Source organism: Myotis nattereri (assembly GCF_964212035.1).
Source record: "Myotis nattereri genome assembly, chromosome: 15".
NCBI lineage: Eukaryota > Metazoa > Chordata > Mammalia > Chiroptera > Vespertilionidae > Myotis > Myotis nattereri.
The window spans coordinates 42,932,166-42,952,641 of NC_138090.1; the positions used below are offsets into that span (position 1 = coordinate 42,932,166).

The 20,476-nt window shown below is 42.5% G+C and overlaps 1 protein-coding gene across 1 annotated transcript in view; it reads right to left on the bottom strand.

Moving 5' to 3' along the window:
- Window positions 1-834: 834 nt before the first annotated feature.
- Window positions 835-20,476, bottom strand: part of LOC308530605 (cell adhesion molecule CEACAM1-like) — a gene marked incomplete at both ends in the record, with an annotated part of 106,252 nt that continues 86,610 nt past the window's right edge. The window contains one exon of the mRNA XM_081107314.1: window positions 835-1,112. Within this exon, the coding sequence (XP_080963440.1) occupies window positions 835-1,112 (278 nt within the window). The remainder of the gene's footprint in view (window positions 1,113-20,476) is intronic.

Sequence of the window (20,476 nt, forward strand, 5' to 3'; positions counted from 1 at the left end):
ATATGGCTGGTGTCACTGGATTTGTCCTGATTCGTGACCTAAGTGCAGAGGAACTGACATTTACCACATAATTTGCTCTGATGCAGATTTTTCTATGAAACCAAAGATGGGAGTTCTAACAGCCTTTTGAGGCTAGGAAGCCTCACCCCCTAGAACTGGGTAATGCCTTCATATCCAAGAGATTCCAAAAAACCCCGCAGGTCAAATTTAGCTCCACAAAAGGTGAGGTCATTTCGAATTCTGTGGGCATCAGTCTGAACTAGGACATTTCAGTCAAAGCCTTGGTTGTATTACTAAGGTTTCCAATTATACCCTATTAACAAGGAATACAGAGTCCTATTTACTTTATGCAAATAAGTCTATAGCCATAAAAATAAAAATACTCAAAAAGACTTAAGAAATGTTTTGAAATAAGTCAAACAGGGAGAAAAAAAAAGATCAGTGTTGTTACCAACATGGGTGTCCTCCTGTCCATTCCCATTACCAACAGCACTGGCTGGGCATCCACTACATGTCCCCCTGGAGGAGGGACAGAGCTTGGTTTTATGTGAACTCATAACATGCACCCAGGGTAATCACACAGCCACTGCCATTCTCTTGAAAGACTCGGTTTCACCTCCCTTGTGGAGATGGTACAACTTACACCACAAGAGGTGGAATCTGGTATAGACTATCATCTTAAGTCAACAATAATGACGATGTCAGCTCTCTTTTTTTGAGCATTTATTGACTCAATGCAAATCTTCTAAGGACTTTCCACCCTCACAACAATCTATTTAAAAGGCACAAAAGATTATTCAGAGTTTAGTAACCTATAGGAGAGGAGGAGGGTCACTAATATTTTACATCCAGCTCAACTGGATCACTTTCAGCTGAACTCATGGGATGGGACACTTCACACTGGTAATTCCTAGCATCCTCCCTCCTGACAGGGTCTATGGTGAGGGTTTTGTAGTTCCAGGACAGCTTCATCCGCTCTGTCAGCCGCAGATTCATGCCATTGAAGAACCACTGGGTGGAGACTGCATTTGTGTAGCAAGTCAGGACCACGGAATCCTTATGCTCCATGACTGTGGTGTTGCTGGCTAGGAGGGTGGGAACTCTCACTTGCTCTGTGGAGAAATAAAGGGCATGGCTAATTGAGAGTGGGCTTGGAACCTGGGCCTTGCTAAGTCCTCAGTCATCTTAGCCACTCAGACTCCACTGTGAGCTCTGTAAGGTCACCAGAGGATGGTTCTGATCTCTGCAGAAGGACAATTCTCTTTGTTCAGGGGACGATGTGTAGGGAAAAGGTTGCACCTCTTCTCTGAACCCAGATCACCCCTGACCTCTTCTCATAGACATCTTCGTAGTATCAACACAGGGAGCCCTTTCACAGCCCACGTGTCCTATAAACTCACTGGAAGGTGGAGTTTTCCTCTCATGAGCTTTTACTGACACTTTCCTACAAGTTCTTTTGACTTAAAAATTCCATGTATGTTGGGAAAGGCAATCTTACCACTTCTGACTACAATTGGGGCCAAGGGGACTTTTCAGAAAGTGAACGGGCATTTAACTATTGTGAAATAACTCATTAGGCAATAAAGATGCCCAACCCAGTCTTCATGACCTTGGATCTGGATAAGTACCATCTATAGGATTCCTCAGTCTGAACAGGACTTTATTTCCAGGCCTGCTGATTGCATATAATGATAAAATAAATCACTAAAGAGAAATGGTTATGATTTTAAGAAAAGACAGAAACTGTAGGAATAGGAGGAAATTACTCTAATATGGTAAAGACCACACATGAAAGTCTACAGCTAACACATTACTTCACGGAGAAACTCTGAAAACAGTACTAAGCTCATGAATAAGGATTGGATGCTGTTTTTTCCCTAATTCAACCAGTTAGGAAAATAAGGCAAGAAGATGAGATAAGAGATATCCAATTTACAGAGGAATAAGAAAATATCATTTAAAAAAGACAACATACTCTTATTGTAGAACACACTGAAGATTTCACCACATACACACCTAAAACAACTATTATAGCTAATAAAAAAGATGAAGTCGCCAGAGAGCAAATCAACACTCAGCATCATTTTCATTCTTTAAACAAAAATGAACAATCCTCAAATATAATAATGAAAATAGTTCCATTTACAATAGCATCAAATAGACTAGATGCTTAGGGTTAAACATAATAAGGTGGAAGATGAATACACTGAAAACTACCAAATATTTCTAAAAGTAAAGAAAAAAGAAATAACTGGAAAGGCATCAGTGTTCATTGATTCCAAGACCACCAACTCTCTACATATTTGAAACAATCCCTATTAAAATCCCAATTACTTTTTTTTCAGAAATAAAAAAATCCATCCCAGAATTTATGAGGAATTCAACGGATCCCAAATGTTTGCAACAATCTTAAAAAGGATGCATTGAAATTGGAGGTCTCACTGTTACTACTTTCAAATCCTACTACAAAGGGAAAGTAACCAAAATAGTTACACTGGTATAAAGACTTCTATTTGTCAAAAGAAACAATCAAATGGTTTTGATAAAGGAGCTAAGACTGTTCAATGGAGAAAGGACAATTTTTTGAACAAATGCTGTTGAACAGCAATATCTACATGCACACAAATAAAGGGCACCATTGCTTATCAGACACACATCAATTAAATCAAAATGGATTGAATCCTAAAGCTAAGAACTAAAATTATAAAACTCTTGGAAGAAAACATAGGGGTAAGCAGTATGGCATTGGATTTGGCAGTGATTTCTTGAATATGAAATTGGAAACTCAGACAAGAAAAGATTAGATAATTTAGATTTTTGTGAAAATGGAAAACTTCTGTTCATCCAAGGACACAATCAACAGAGTGAAAGGTGATCTGTGGAATGGTAGAAAATCCTTTGCAAATCATTAATAGGATGGGGGGGTTAATATCCAGAATATATGAAGATCTCCTACAACTCAACAAGAGCAACACCAAATAAACTGATTTATAAAATGGGCAAGCCTCGTGCATACACATTTCTCCAGAGAAGATATACAAATGGTCAATAAGCCCAGGAAAATATGCTCAACATCACTATCATTAGAAAAGTATAAATCAAAACTCTCAAAGTTAATGCTTGTGATATTGAGTGTGTGTAACTCCACTGAGCAGGTAACAGGAGAACACTGTCCTGTGGGACACTTGAGTCCTCCAAGCCTTCTTCCATCAGAGATGGCATCTCTCACCTCTCAGCCAACTTAAAGGAATAAGGCAGGTCTATATATCACAAGACAAATGCCTGGGGCTCTGAGCCCCCAGAGAACTTAAATCCTCTATGTCTGGGAGAAAGCACAGCCTTTCTCAGGAGCCAAGACTGTTCAATCTAGAAAGGACAGTCTTTTCAACAAATGAAGGGAACCATTCAATAGATTCGCCACATTTGCTTGTGGAAAAACAGAGAACCTAGAGTTAAGACACCTCCTGCCCCTCTAATCCGCCCACACCTCTCCTAGTTCTTCACTGACCAGCTGACTGCAGTTTTTTCTAGCTGCACAGACCTTCATTGCCCAGCCGAGGTGTGTTTCTAAGAGGCACCATTTTCCAGGACATCTTAGAGACTCAGATTGGAGCAGAAATAAAACAGTGGACCAGTATCAAACCTGTGGTCAGTTGACTACTCAGGCCCCGGGGCCAATAGCAGGGTCAGGCATTCCCAAGTGAGTGTGACTGACATGGGCCAGTGAGCCAATAAATGATAGAGCAGAGCCCAAGGAATGAGCCAGAAAGGAGTGAAGGGACAGGCAGGATCTGATTGTGGCAGCAGAAGCATATGCTTTGCCCTTGGTCATTAAAGTCATTCTCCCTCTGCAGAGGGCAGGTGAGGCTTGTACAGATGCAGAAGGGGTGATGAATGACAGGAGGGGAGCATGGATTGCTGACATTCTGACCCTTGTGGACCATTTGTGTTTGGTGGTTATGAGATAGAAATTTGGAAAGATATTAAAATTCCCCCATATGCAAAAATTACTATTAATACCCCAGGGCCTAAGAGCAATAGCAAGAAGGACTATTTCTCAAGAGAACAGCAAAGGGTCTGAAACATGGGTCTCAACCCTTTGGTGTGACAGGGAGCCTTTCCCATATGACCAGAATTCCAAGGACTCTGCATACAGTTTTCAGCCTCTGATCTTTTAGCTCATTCCTTCCTTCAGTAGCCATTTATTTCTTCCTAATTCATCAAAACAACCGAGTGTTACATTTTGATCCCTTAGCTGGTTACAAGTGTAAAAGAGGGAGCCAGCTGGCAAAGTCCTTTCCTTTATATCCAGTGGGAATGACACCAACACATCCAGACACAAATCAGTGGTTTCACCTCCAGTGCAGGGAGGGGTGGATCAGCCACCTGAGGGGAAGGTCTGGGTGTTCCCAGCACTGACTGATTGTTACTGTAGGTAATTTGATTCTAGAGAACAAATAAATTAATTCTCCATTTGTGTTATTTTCTAGACCACAATCTCTCTCTCTCTGAACTGGGGATGCCTAAGGGAAGATCTACCAATGTTTGCTTTAGGGATCCCTCTGGGATGGAGGAGAGGTAATGGCTGCAGACAGACCTGGAGTCACTCTCATGGTCTGTGTGGCTCTGCTTTAGTGACTATATCTCCCTGTGCCTTGGTTTCGTCTCAATGCAGTACGATGAACAGTTGACTGCCAAGGTATCAGTGTATTAACAATAAAATATTCACAGTATCTGACTAAACATTGGCACACGGGAGCCTCTCAAATGAGGGGTCTCTGTTATTGATCAATTCCAAGGACAAACTCCTGGGCTGATCCCTGGTGGATGGGGAGCTGCCAGGAGCATTTTTCCTCCTTTTTGTTCCCTGTGATTCTGACCTTTCTCTGGACTCTCCTAAATGTTGCAGTGTAGTTCACAAATGGCCTGGTGACCTTGTCCATCTGTACTAACCACACACATTCCCAGGTGAAGCCACCACCCCTATCCAGATGTGGCTCATGGGGCTGAGCTCTGGCTTCTGAGCAACTCAAAAGCCTTGTGACTCAGACACCTGGGAAACCATTGAGCCCACTCAGCCCTTCCCAGGAGGTTAATCCCAAACTGACACAGGATCCTCAGGGTCCCAGGAGTCAGAAACCCTGGGGCAGGGGTCAGGGAGGGGCTGCCAAAGCTGAGCTTCTTTATGAGGATTGCAGATGGCTCCTCAGGATGGGCCCTGGCCGAGCCCTGCAGGGTCTTTCTCAGGGTCATGGTCATGGGGAGGGGCTGACGGAACCGGACTGAGACTGGTCTCTCTCTGCTGAGCGACTCCCATCAGACTGGCCCTTCTCTCGATGGAGAATGTCTGCAGGGCTGGAATCCGGGAAGGGAACTCTGATCTTAGAAAGTTTGTCTCCACTGTGTGTGTCCTGCACTAAATGCCCAAACCCAACCTGGGAGATGGTGCAGAGGGGGATCGACGAGAGTCCAGTGCTGTCAGTCCTGTCTGTTCACCCACCCAAGACCCAGAGGTCAGAGAGCAATCACTCATCCTATACATTGAGCCATTCAAATCCTATTTCTTTTTTTGAGCCTCAAAGGTAGACTACTATGGTGTAGATTCCTGTCTCCTTTAGGGTGACCCTCTTTAACCGTAAGGATCCATCAAAGTTTATTTGCTCTCAACCGTTGTATGCATGCCCTGTTCTATAAGTTCTTATGTGCAATGCAAGATTTGCAATATTTTGTCTGTAGTTTGCTCCTTCCCCCCCTGTACCATATGAAGCCTATATAATCGGGAGGCATATTGCTGATATGTAGAATCACATCCTTCCCTTCGGCGGCATTTGTTGCCACAGTAGCGAGTTGGACAGTGGTGGACGGGCTCCAGAAATCTCAGAATGAAACTAGGAGGGAAGAGAGAAATTGATCAATATTTGGATGTATATATTGAGATGGAAAGATGAGGCCCTGGATTTCTAACAAGTTTCTTCATCTCAGCCTTGGTGTGTGTGTGTGTGAGTGTGTGTGTGTTAGTGTGGTCAAGGTCAACAGGATGACCACTAATACTTCAGCACATGTGAACCTGTTACTTTTTCTGTTTCACAGTCTCTTTTCCAGGTGTCTGTTTGGCTCACTCACTCACTGCCCTCAGACCCCTGCTGACACTTAGGGGTGACCATGGGAGGCACATTCATGGAACACTTCCCTAAAGACTCTCTGTTAATCACTTTCTGACCTGTCTCTGCTGTATTCCTTTTATAACACTTGTGGGTACCTGACATCACATGTAGATATTTTCTTATCCCTCTCCACCCACAGAACGTGAGCTCCATGGGGACAGGTGCTTGTCAGATCTTGCATCTGAGTGCCTGCAATAGGCTGCAAATACTTGTGGGAGAATGAATGTTCCCAGAGTCCTGCACCTCTTGGGGTGTATTTCTCTTGAGGCTGGTGGTAAGGATGATGTTTGTACCCCTGATTAAGTTTTTCTCTGGTGCCACCTGAAATAAATTGTTATTATTATGGTCACTTTCCAAAATTCAATTCTCAGTGATGAATAACATAGGAATTAACAACTGAAGTTTACCTGCCCCACACCACTTCTAGATCATGAGATTTCCATTTACCTTTTACCCATCTCCCTTACCCATCCTACTCTGCCCCCCTGTCCTCTCCCCTCAGATCCACACTAAGCCCTCCCTCCACTCTCAGAGCGCACTTCTCCCCAGGAGACCCCAGCAAAGCCCCGTCTTTACCCCTTCAGTTCCCCCCTGAGGGATTTTTTCCTTCCTCACTGGCCAACAGGAGACAATTCCAGGGGACAGGTCCTCTGTAGACAGGGGCTGAGAGTGACTCCATGGTGTCTCCTGCCTGCACTGTCCCTCCCTTGGCGAGAAGAGCTTGGCATCCAGGAAAGCTCAAAGGCACGACTATAGAAGCTGGTGGGATCTGCTGTCCCTATTTACTGTGCACTGGGCCTCCTCCTGGTGCAAGATCACTTAACTGGTCACGTGGACCAGGGCAGAGTTTGTGCCAAGGTCCCAGCTCTGCCTCCCCTCATTTTTGCCACCCTTTCCCCCTCCTTCCAGCTTACCATCCCTCTAAATTTTGGTTCCCTTGGAGCTGCTGAGGTATCTGAACATACACACAAACACACACACACACACACACACACACATACACACACACACACTTACATGCTCTGTTTGGAAAAGCACCAGCCTGGGGCATCCAGGGCATACGCATTCCCCATGGCTCCCAGTCAAGTGCACAGTAGCCTTCCCCACAGCCCTCTCTCTTTCAAATTTGACTTTTCCCTTCAATGCAGGAACTCTTCTCACCGGGATGTCACCAGTGCTGTTCATGGGATCACCTGTAAAACATTTTAAATATTGCGATGCCCAGGTGACACCATAGATGCTGCTTCAGCAGCTGTCCAGCTAATGTGGATGCCCAACCAGGATGAGATCTGGTGATGTGGTGATCGGACACCCCTTCCCTCTCCTGTGCACAGGGAGGGTCTCCACATGCTGTTAAAATGCAGATTCTGACTCTACAGGTGTGCGTGGACCAGAGACTCTGAATCTGATGAGCTCTCAGGGAAGGTGGGTCTTACTGGCCTGTGGAGCCCACTTGCAACAGCAAGGCTGACGGTGCCACGTGTCCCCTGAGAGGATGATCCGCTCATCCCAGCATTGGCCTCTGTTGTATCTTGGTCTTGGGTCTGTCAGCCCCACATAGAGTGCCCCACAGGCCCCAAACTGGGGAATATTTCTCTTTGTAACACAGAAACTCAGCTGGGCACCTTGTGTACCCCGTGTTCTCAAATGCACTGGGAAGCTTAAATTTCCACGCAGCAGGAGGGCACAGAAGTGACTGTGGGTGTAAGAAGGGGTCAATCTGGTTGATAACTGCAGAGGGGACCGTCCCTCTATCTCAGGTTCTCACTAGCCTGGCCTTTGTTTCCAGGGACAGAGACCTGGGACCAGGAGTCTCAGGAGGCCCTGCAGTTCCTGGGAGTGAAGGGGAAGGTTTCCTGCACGTCCTGGGAAGAAAGGTTTGTGGTGGGAGCTCAGGAGGCTGTGGGCTCCCTGGCCATCAGGGGTAGTTTCTGGGAGACCCTCCCTCTCTGTTGGCTCAGCCTGTCCTGTGCTCCCTGACCATGGTGCGGTTTCTATCTTCTGCCTGGGGGAGTTTCCTTTCATTACCCCACCTTGTTCATGGGTGGTGCCAGGCATGGGACAGGGAGCAGCAATTAGAACCCTGAGAAATCAGGTGCTCTTGGGCCTGTTAAAGTAAGAAACTTCCCAACCTGTGAAGATTTTCAGGAGTTTCTTTGAACCTTGCTAATTTCATATGCCTGGAACAATATATCAAATCCTGAGCTTGTCAGTTGTGCAACTTATTTTATACATTATAATAAAAAAAAGGAGATGGAAAAAGTTATGTGAAATTCATTAGGAAGTGAAGAAATTTCTATAATTGATAAATAACAAAATGGAAAAACACATTTTTTTTTTTTTTTACTTTGGTGGGTCCAGTATAATTAATATTTACAGCACATAGAGAGGTTATGCAAGGAACCAGGTAACATAAGAAGTATATTGTCTCATATGCTGGTCCCAGAGTCTTTGCCTTCAAATCATCCTGCAAAAAACCCACTACTCTGATGTGTCAACGGTATGGTATCCAAGATGCATAAGAACAGGGAAGAGGGCTCACTTAACGTAAAGTCTGACCTTTGCTAACGAAGCTATAGGCCTTGCACATGAGTCCCTGACATCACCTGCCCTGTCAAGAATTTGTGATCAGACCATCCTGTGCAGTCATTTTTGGTCACTGAGCTCCTCAGGACTGCCATGTGACCTGCTGGGCTTGTCAGGCTTATTTTACAGCCCATTTTTGTTGTTGTTGTTTTCTTCATGGTCCCTAAGAGTAGCAGGTGGGATACAGCAGTCATGACGGTGGGGTCCAAAAGCATCTGTGGGAGCAGGGAATGGAAATCAGGCTCCTTCTCCAGCTCCTTAGGCAAAGCCAGGTTCCTGTGTAAATTCCCTGAGTTGTATGTGTGTTTAATTGTCGCCTCCTGGAGAGCAGAAGGAGACCTGCAGCCAAGGTCAGGTGCTGCACCATGGATGCTGAGCAAAGAATGAGAGTTGACCCTGACACCTGGGCAGAGGTGGGCTCTGGCCTTCAAAGTGAAAAGCCAGTCAGTCGGGGTCTAGTAACTGTGGGTCCCAGGCCTCCTGACTCCATCCCAGAGCAGGGTGATCCCAATAAGAGGAGAGGATCTGGGGCTGCTTCCATCTCAGAGGGGCCGAGATTCCAGAGTACTATGAGTCCAGTGTCATGAGAACTGTCCTTCTGGTGGATGTGCTGTTTCAGGAGGAACTCTCTGTCCCTAAGGTTTCAAGAACAGAACCTGGTGATGTCTCTTCTGAGGCTTTTCGTAGAGTGTGCCAAACTGGAGGGCTGATCCCCCAAATGCCCTGTGTGTCTCCATTTTCGCCTTGGGGTGTTGCATCCAAGTCACCCGTGTCCCTGTCCATCCTCTGCGGTAGTCCTCCCCACTGGGCCCAGTATCTAAAGCAGCTCCACTTGGCGTGTCAACCACAGGAGCTGTGGGTCCCTCTGTGAGGGGAGGCGAGGCCCCTGTGGGACCCTCAGTCCTCTGAGATGGAAGCAACCCCAGATCCTGGGTTCTCCTGTCCCATCTTGTTGCGGAAGTTCCCCTTGCTCCCCAAGACATTCTGGGTGGGTGAGACGTTCAGGGACTACAGGCAGGTGTCCCACAGACCAAGAACAGTGTGTTTGGTAGTCATCCCCGGATTCCTTCGAAGTCAGTGTGAGCTCTTTTCCCATGGTAGTACCTCTACCTGGGGTGAAAGGTCCAGAGTGTCTGCCAGGTCAGGACTTTGTGAGAAGACAAGGAACACAGGCTGCTGCCCCGGCCCTAGGAATATGAGACATCACTCACAATGTGCAAATGGGGAGGGCTGAGATTTTCTGGGAATGAAGAATGGTCTGACTCTTCACTTTTAGTTGGTCCTATATCCCTCCCCCCTGATTGTGTGAGGGGGAAAAACCCATCCCTGGGTCATCCCCACACACTTGTGGCCTCCTCCCATGCTGACGCCAATGTCTTCGTACTAATAAGGAACATAGTTTGACCACTAGTGTCACACAGGGTGACAAGCTTCCATTGGGTGGTTTCTCACATTCATTTAATGAGTGTTTACTGAACATCTGTGATGTGTCAGACCCTGGATTGGCCCTTGGACCTGAGAGAACGGGACATAGGTGGTACCTGTGTTCAGGGAGTTTACCTTGTAACAAAGACAGGCTCTCAGAGAAATCATAGCACTAAGGAGTTAATTATAATCCAGAGAAGGACCATGAAGAAAGAGTTGTATGTACTTGAGTCTCAGCTTGTCTGGGGATCACAGAGAGCACTTCTGAGAAAGTGACCTCTTGGCTGAGACCTGAAGCATGAGTGGCCATTCACCTGTTGGACAGAGGGTGGTGGGGAAGAGCTCCCTGCAGATGACTGGACTTTGGTGGGAAGATGCCTGGCTGGATGGAGGAGCTTTCAAAGTCCAGTGTGGGCAGTGTGCAGAGTGAGAAGGAATGTGGCCTGAGTAATGCTGGTGAGGTTGGTCCCTTCGGGGCTGTGGGTGCTGCTGAGGTGGGGTCAGCAGACACCTGAGGAGGCTGCAGGCTGTGGAATAGCTCACCCCTATTTGATGGACAAGCTGAAATATGTGTAAGAAAAAAAGTCACATTACAGTTTTGAATTTTTTATTCAACTTATACTTCAAACAATATTTCATATGTGTGGAGTAAAATTTTAGCATATTTATTGAGTTTTAGTTGGCATGAAATAACCTTACTATTTTGAAAGTATACAATTAATTAAGCATTGCCAAATGCATGCACCAGAGAAGTTGTTACAATCAAGAAAATGAACATGTTCTTCACTCTTAAAGCCTCCTCGGGCCCTCTTATAATCTCATCACTCTGTCCCTCTTCCACTCCTTCCAACTCTTTTCTGCTTTCATTCATTACTGATGAGTTTGGATTTTCTGCAGTTTTCATAATTTGAACCATATAATATGTAATTTTGGGCGAATGTTGGCTTCTAGATTCAACGCCATCATCTTGAAATAGTTATTTCCTTTTTAATCCCTCAGGTCTATTCCATTATAGGATGCACCAAACTTGTTTAGCCATTCGTCCAATCATGGACATTTGTGTTGATTCCCATTTTGGACTATTACAAGTAAACCAGGCATTAACATTTGTGCAGCAAGGTCTTTAGCACAGAAATAGGTGCATGTAAAACCAATGCCGGGCCAGAAAAATGGAAGTCAGGGACTTGACAAAGGAAGTCTCCTTTCAAGGTCACACTGCCACAGCCCCACCCATAGGGAAAGAAACACTAGCTTCTTCACATAAAGCTCTGTCTGCGGAGCCCACCCACCAGGAGCAGGAATCACAGCCCCTTCTCCCTTCCAGAGTCCTAACTACACACAAGTGCATCTCAGAGGCTGAAATTAATTCACACCTGGATTCCCAGTCATTAGAAGTGGGAAGGGTGATATTTAACCTTTCAGCACCTCTGGTATAGGAGGAAATATAGAAAGGGGTGGAGCATAGATGTCAAGTGCCAATAGACAATACATGGCATGGTTGAGTGCACTTGCAGGCTGTGTGACTCTGGGCGAGTGATCTCACCTCAAAAAGCCTCAGTTTCCTCATGTGATTTCATAGAAAGATATTTCCTGGTTCTTAGAATAGAGCAGTTTAAATTCTTGAAATTTTCTGAGTGATATGGGCAATAAAAGTGTATTTTGTCTCAATGAGGCAACCCCTGACAGGCCTCTGGATAGTTGCAGGGTGAGGACAGGTTGCCATAAAGGCCAAATCTTGATTAGAAGCTTGGAATTTTCAGCAGTCAATGTAGCGAACATTTAAATCTGTAGAGAATTTTTATGAGTTTGAGTTAAACTGACGACAATTGCCAGGAAGCAAAATCTCAACAAAAAAATGGCAGTTTTGCACCGTATGTTATACATTACAATCAAAGCAGGAGGCATAAGGGGTTAAATAAAATCCATTGGCGATAGGTTAGTAAGGTGGGAGAAAGCAAAACATGTAAATCTCTGAGATTCGATAAAAAGTAAAACAAATAGAGACATACATCTTTTACATTGGTTGATAGAGGATAGTTAGCAGCTAACCATTAACATGATGACAATAGCAAGGCGGGGTCTGTCTGTTTCTTCTCCTCTGTGCAGTGAGGGTCCGGGAAAATAAAACAAAAATCCCTGATATTCCAAAAGTAAGTTATCACGAATGCAAAAAGACAATAGACATGTTCCGTTTATGTAAAGATTCAGCTTTGTCAGGAAAGAACACCTAAAACATATTTACCTGCCATGACTCACTTTTAGTTAGAAAGTTATCATATCAGGTCATCCTATGCGGTTGCTTTAGGCCTCAGATTTTGCAAATCATACTATGCAGGCCTCCTCTGAGCTTGTCAGCTTTAGTATGTGGCCACTTTTTCATTCACACCTCCCCGTATGGGTCATAAATCAAACGGAATGATTTACTGATGACCAACATTTTATTTGGAAAATGTGGTCCCATGGTGCTAGAAAGGCTCATCGCTAGGAAGTCTTAGTTTATCTAGCTGAACAAAGGACCATTGGGGATAGGACAAGACTGTAACCTTGGATGGAAGCCAAGCTCAAATTTTATCATAAGTGGAAAGCAGGTAAATGGGAGCCCGTCAGGTTCCATTGGTCTTCATTAAGAAAAACACTTTGGCCCTGAGCAGTGTTGCTAAATGATTAGAGTATCAACCTGCAGTTCATTGTTAAGGTCTGGTGTCTGGGTTATAGGTTCAATTCATGGTACCAATCAGGATGCATGCAGGGGAGAGCCAATCGTGTTTCTCTCACGTCGATGTACCTCTCTCTCTCTCTCTTTTTCTCTCTCCCTCCCTCTCTACTCTCTCCCTTCTACTCTCTCTCTAAGAATCAATGGAAACAAGATTCTTGGGTTAGGATTTAAACAAACAAAAAACAATTAAAAATAAATAAAAACATTTTGGGTCATTCTTAACCTATAAGCAATCGTGATCCAAATTTTGCTGTCTGTCTCATTTCTCTGTATTTTGCATCTAGTATAACATTTGCTTATAGTTTGATGGAACACTATACACCTCTTCAGCTTACACAATCTGATCATGAGATGGGTTCCCATTTACAATGGTCCACTTATTTCGCATTGAAAACATTCAAGGGTCATTCATTATTAATCTGATTCCTGCTGGTTGTGCAATTTGGAACTGTAATCATATTTGGGGACAAGGCTGTAAGAACCCAATGGTGTATATTACAATTATCTGATAAAAATTCCATAGACCAGGAAGACAGTAAGATTATCATAAGTAAATTTCTTGTGCCTCAGCTGCAGTTATAGCGGACCATGTTTTTATAGCTGATTCAGCTTCATGTGAATTAATATGATTAGTAGACTTTGTTGGGTTAGGGTGTAAGCATACCTCCATAATGAGGTTCTGGAATTTCTACATAAAATTTCTCAATATTCCTTTTCCACTAACCTCTAAAGATTCCCTTGTTTTCAGTTTGCCTCTTTTTACTCATTCAGAAATAATTAACTTGTTAGGTCAAACTACTTACTTTTAACTTCTCTTAAAAACACCCAGTCCATATATCAAAATAACAAGCTTTTGCACAGCAAAGGAAACCATCAACAAAACAACAAGAGGACCCACAACATGGGAGAACATATTTACCAATGATATCACCGATAAGGGTTTAATCTGCAACATTTACAGGGAACTCATGGAACTTAAGAAGAGGAAGATAATCAATCCAATCAAAAAATGGGCAATGGACCTAGATAGACACTTTTCAAAAGAGGATATTCAGAAGGCCGAAAGACATGTGAAAACATGCTCAAAGTCACTAATTATACGAGAGATGCAAATCAAACCGACAACGTGGTATCATCTCACACTTGTCAGAATGGCTATAATCAACAAATCAACAAACAACAAGTATTGGAGAGGATGTGGAGAAAAACGAACCCTTCTGCACTGCTGATGGGAATGCAGACTGGTGCAGCCACTGTGGAGAACAGTATGGAGCTTCCTCAAAAAACTAAAAATGGAACTCCCATTTGACCCAGTGATCCCACTTCTAGGAATATATCCCAAGAAATGAGAAACCCCAATCAGAAAGGATATATGCACCCCCATGTTCATAGCAGCACAATTCACCATAGATAAGATTTGGAAACAGCCTAAGTGCCCATCTGCAGATGAGTGGATTAGAAAACTGTGGTACATCTACACAATGGAATACTATGCTGTGGTAAAAAAAGATGGACCTCTTGCCTTTCGCAACAGCATGGATGGAACTGGAGAGCATTATGCTAAGTGAAATAAGCCAGTCAGAGAAAGATAAATACCACAGGATTTCACTCATTTGTGGATTATAGAGAACAACATAGACTGATGAACAGGGACAGATCCAAAGACAGAGAAACAGCGATCAGACTATCAATCCCCAGAGGGAAAGTAGGGGAGGGAGGGGGTAAAAGGAAGAGATCAACCAAAGGACTTGTATGCTTGCATATAAGCCAAACCAATGGACATGGACAACAGGGGGATGAGAGCATGAGTGGGGGGAAGGGTAGATGGTGTTAATAGGTGGGATAAGGACATATTTGTAATACCTTAACTAATAAAGAATTTAAAAAAATATATAAATACCCAGTCCACCGGGCATGGCTCAGTGGTTGAGTGTCAACCTATGAACTAAGAGGTCACAGTTCAATTTTCCGTCAGGGCAGCTGCCTAGGTGGTGGGCTCGACCCCCAGTGTACGGTGTGCAGGGAGTAGCCAAACAATGATTCTCTCTCATCATTGATGTTTCTATCTCTCTCTCCTCTTCCCTTCCTGTCTGAAATCAATAAAAATATTTTTAAAGAACACTCCCAGATCCCATTCCTTCCTTTTGCAATGGCATTCCCTCTACATTTCAACATGTTATCAGAAATAAAAGCCAGGCCCTGAGCGAATTTGCTTAAGACCAGCTGGTAGTGTGCATGTACTTGACTTCATGCAGGAAAGATTTCAGAATATGAGTCTAGGTGATTTTGAGACGACGTTTATTAAAGCCGGGGACAGTGAAACAAGGAAGGGCCTGGGATACAAGAAGCAGTGGGAGAGAGACAAGGTGTGGCTGCTTCGATCTCTAGAAACTTTATGGCAGAGAAGGGAGCCTATAAAAGGCTGCTGTCAGTTTCACTGTAGAGTCAGAGGGAAGATGACTTGGGGACAAGTTCAGGGGGTTAGCCCAAGATGAGCTATTGTTCCCCTGGTTGCAAGTCTCCTGGGTACCACTTAGAGTTTAGGTGAAAGATAATTCACTGGAAAAGGAGATTTGAGTGGGTGTGCCCCAAGAGGGGCACATGCTGGATTCGTTGTTTTGAGGAGATTTATCTACTTTTCAAAGGTGGGGACTTAGGGGTGGTCTCAAGGAAGATCTCAATAGGATATTTATCAGCATTTCCAGGTTTTCTCTTTCAGATTGTGGTCTCCACTGATTGGTCAACAGCAGGACAGGGTATGACCAATGGTATGCCTGGGGAGGAAAGGCCACCCTGAAGGCAAGGTATAGGAACAGTTTTGCCCATTGCTAGGTACCCGAGGCTTTCTGCCCTGGTGACCTTCTGCATCTGGCTGTAATTGCTAGGCCAGGTTATTCAGCTATCTGTCTCAGTTTCCCCATTCCACATGCCAAGTGATATTTCTAGCTTCTTACTACAATTTGACTACATTTCTTGTGAATGACTTTCAAATATTTCTGACAGACTAGTGATGTGTCAAATGAACCAGTCACTAATATTCTTAAAGCTGAAGGCTTCTAGTAAATAAGGTTCTTATTTATTTTTGTTTTTTTTAATGGTTCTTATTTATACAGGACAAAATTGTTCCAGTTGAGCTAGAGTTGGCAGAAAAAAAAGGGATGTTCAACAGAATAGAGTTACCCATGGGGTTAACAGTCAGTTACACCAGAGGGGAAAATGGAAGGATCAGGGAAAGAGTCCAGCTTACTTAATACCCTCACATGGGCCCTGAATCTAAAGTTCTGGAACCCTTGTCCAGTCCTCACCTCTGGGAGTCCTGGGCTAGGAGAGGTTTGTGAACTCCCTCAGAAGAATGAGTACAGAAATATTGAAGGAAAAAGGAACAAAGCAATTGCTTCTTTAAAAATCCCTCCTCATTAACAACAATACCAAAATTAGAAGATTTAATACTGTTAACTGTCCATACTACTCAAAGCAGTCTGCAGATTTAATGAAATATATTGTAATCCCAAAGGCATTTTTAAATATATAAAAATATCATTCTTTATTCATATGATATCTCAAGGAAACCTGAGGAGCCAAAACATTCTTCCAAAATCGCCAATTTTCATGATTTCAAAACACACTTCAAAGCTAAAGTAAGACTAGAGTGATACTGACATAAAGAAAGACATACAGACCAATGGAACATAATAGAGGGCCCGAAAGTAACACCCTTTATATTATCAAATAATCCTCAATGAAGGTGCCAAGACCACACAATGGGGAAAAGACAGACTTGCACAAAAGGTATTGGGAAGATTGGATATTCCCAAGTAAAAGAATCTTATACGACATATAAAAATTAATTCAAAATGTATTAAAGAACGCCCTAACCAGTTTAGCTCAGTGGATAGAGCATCGGCCTGCAGACTGAAGGGTCACAGGTTCGATTCTGGTCAACAGCATATGCCTTGGTTGCAGGCACATCCCCAGTAGGGGGTGAGCAGGAGGCAGCTGATTAATGTTTCTCTCTCATCGATGTTTCTAACTATTCCTCTCCTTTCCTCTCTGTAAAAAATCAAATATATATATATATATATGTATATATATATATATATAAATTTACATATATATATATATATATATATATATATATATATATATATTAATATATTAAAGATCTAAATGTAATACCAAAAACCATAACACTCACAGAATAGTCAGGGGAAAACTTCCTGACATTGTAGTTGACAATAGTTTCTTGGATATGATACCAAAAGCTCAGGGAACAAAGGAAAATAGAAATTGGGCTACAGCCCGGCCAGCGTGGCTCAGTGGTTGAGCATCAAACTATGAATCAGGAGATTGAGGTTCAATTCCCAGTCAGGGCACATGCAAGGTTGTGGGCTCCATTCCCAGTGGGGAACTTGCAGGAGGCAGCTGATCAATGATCCTGTTTCATCATTGACATTTCTATCTCTCTTTCCCTCTTCCTTGCTATCTAAAATCAATAAAAATATATTAAAAAAGTATATGGGGCTACATTAAACTTAAAAAATATTGGCCACCAAAAAACAATCAACTGAGTGAAAAATAAACCTTCAGAATGAGAAAAAGTATTTTCAAATTATATATATATATATATATATATATATATATATATATATATATCTTAACTAATAAAGGGGAATATGCAAATTGATCATCACCCCATAACTGTCAAGATGGCTGCACCCGCAGCAGAGGCCAAGTTCCTGTAATGAGCCTTAATGAGCAATCAGCAGGGACCTGAGGCTGTGTGGCACTGGGCTGGGGGCAGGGGCACTGAGGCTGTACCTCCTGCCCAGAAGGGCTTGACAGGATCTCAGGCCATGTCCCCCATCCAGCAGGCCTTGACAGGGGACCTCAGGCCACAACCCAGCACCGGGCTGAGCGACCTGAGGCCATTCCCAGCCATCCAGCAGGGCTTGACATGGATGGGACCAGCTGGGTCTGGATCTAGCCCAGTGGGGGTGGGGCTGGCCAGGTCTGGGTCTCGTGCAATTTTGAGGCACATGTGAGTGGGAAAGGACTTGACTCTGGTTCCCATGGCGTGCCCCAGGCTCTTACAGGAGGAAGATTTTTATATACATTTTACTAGTTTTCTTTTATCTCTGACACTTCCATTATAAAGGCAAATAGCAATATTAAAATAGCAATATTAAAATATATTCTCTAATTTATTCCCTTTTAATATGCACAAATTTAGTGCACCGGGTCACTAGTGGTTGTATATATATATATATGTATAACTGTTAAGAGGTACATCTAGGGTATATAAAGAAACCCTACCATTCAACAACAATAAAAAGACCAATTTGCCTGATTAAAAAATGGTCAAAACACTATAATAGACATTTTTCTAAAGAAGACATACAAATGGTCAAAAAGATTATTAAAAGATGCCCAACATCATTATTCATTAAAGAAATCAAATACAAACACAAATGAAATATCCTTTCATACCCATTAGGATGGTCTTGCAACTTTGCCAAATTCATTTATTAGATTTAGCTTTTTGGTTGAATCTTGTGGGTTCTCTATATACCATACATGTCATCTGTAAAAAATGACAGCTTTATTTCTTCCTTTTCAATTTGGGTGCCTGTTATTTCTTCTTGTTGTCTGATCAATGTAGCTAGAACTTCCAGTGCTGTACTAAATAAGAGTGGTGAAAGCAGATATCCCTGTCTTTTTTTCTGATCTTAAGGGAAACTGTTTTAGCTTTTGCCCATTGATTATAAAGTGATTGTAGGTTTTTCAAATATGGCCTTTATTATATTGATGTATGTTCTCTTTATTCACACTTTGTTGAGAATTTTTATCATAAATTGGTTCTGGATTTTATTGAATGGCTTTTTGGTATCTATTGATATGATCATGTGATTTTTATATTTTATTTTGTTTATGTTATGTAACACATTTATTGTATTGCAAAGTTTATATAGACTTTGCATCTCCGGAATAAATCTCACTTTATCATGGTTTTTTATTTTAAAATGTACTACTGGATTTGATATATTAATATTTTGTTGAGTATGTTAGCATGTCTGTCCATCAGGGATATTAACCTATAATTTTCTTTCTTTGTCGTATTTTTACCTTGCTTTGGTACTAGGATAATTTTGGCCTCATAAAAGAGCTTGGAAATCTTCCCTCTTCAATATTTTGGAATTGCTTTAGGAGGCTTTTTTTCTTGAATGTTCATTAAAATTCATCTATGAAAGCTTCTGAACTCAGGATATTTTCTTCTTGGAATTTTTTTTAGAAAAATTGTATTACTGTTTTGCTTTCACTAGTTGTTATTGGTGCTTTCAGGTGTCTATTTTCTCCTGATTCAATTTTTAAAGATTGTATGCTTCTAGGAAGTTTTCCATTTCGCCTAGGTTGACTATTTTGTTGGCACAGAGTTGTTAATGATATTCTGTTACAATCATTCGTATTTCTGTGATGTCAGTGGTTGCCTTGCCCCTTTCATTTCGGATTGGACTTATTTGGATCCTCTCTCTTTGTTTCTTGATGAGTCTGGTTAAAGGTCAATCAATCTTGTTTATCCTTTCAAAGATCCAGCTTTTGTTTTCATTATTTTTTGTTCTTTTTAGAGTCTATGTAGTTTATTTCTGTTCTGATCTTTATTATTTTCTTCCTTCTATTTACTCTGGAGTTTTTCAGCTGTACTTTTTCCAGTTCTTTTAGGTGTAGGGTAATATTGTTTATGAGAGATTTTTCTTGCTTCTTGAGGTACGCCTGTAGTGCCATGAACTTCACTTTCAGGACAGGTTTTGCTTTGTCCCATAGATTTTGGGTCATTATGTGTTCATTTTTGTTTGTTTCCAGAAAATTTTTGACTTCTTCCTGGATCTCTTGGTTATCCATTCATTATTTAATAATATGCTATTTAGCCTCCATGTGCTTGAATATTTTTGAGATTTTAAATGAGTTATTTTTCATTTTTCCATCACCTTTTATCTCTTCTGTGCCCTCTTCCATCTCCACTCATTCCCATCCACCCCACAATCACCACATTGTTGTCTATATCGATGACTTCTTCCTCTGCCCCTTTTTTTTCTTTATTGGTCAATCCCTCTCCCACCCCCTGAGCTGTCTGCCTGCTCTATATTTATGAGTCACAATTTTTTTCTCAATTTTTTAATTGTTTTATTGCTTAAAGTATTATAAAGAGTATTACACATGTCTCCCTTTTTTCCCACCCTTAACAATCCCTTGGCCTTCCCTGCTCCCCAGTGTCTTATGTCCATTGGTTTTGCTTATATGCATGCATACAAGTCCTTCGGTTGATCTCTTACCCCACCACCTCCTGCCCCCCAACCCTCCCTGGCCTTCCCGCTGTAGTTTGACAGTCTGTTTGAGGCTGCTCTGCCTCTGTATCTATTTTTGTTCATAAGTTTATAATGGTCTTTATTACCCATGAATGAGTGAGATCATATGGTATTTTTCCTTCACTGACTAGCTTATTTCACTTAGCATAATGCTCTCCAGTTCCATCCATGCTGTTGCAAATGGTAAGAATTCCTTCATTTTTACAGAAGCATAGTATTTCATC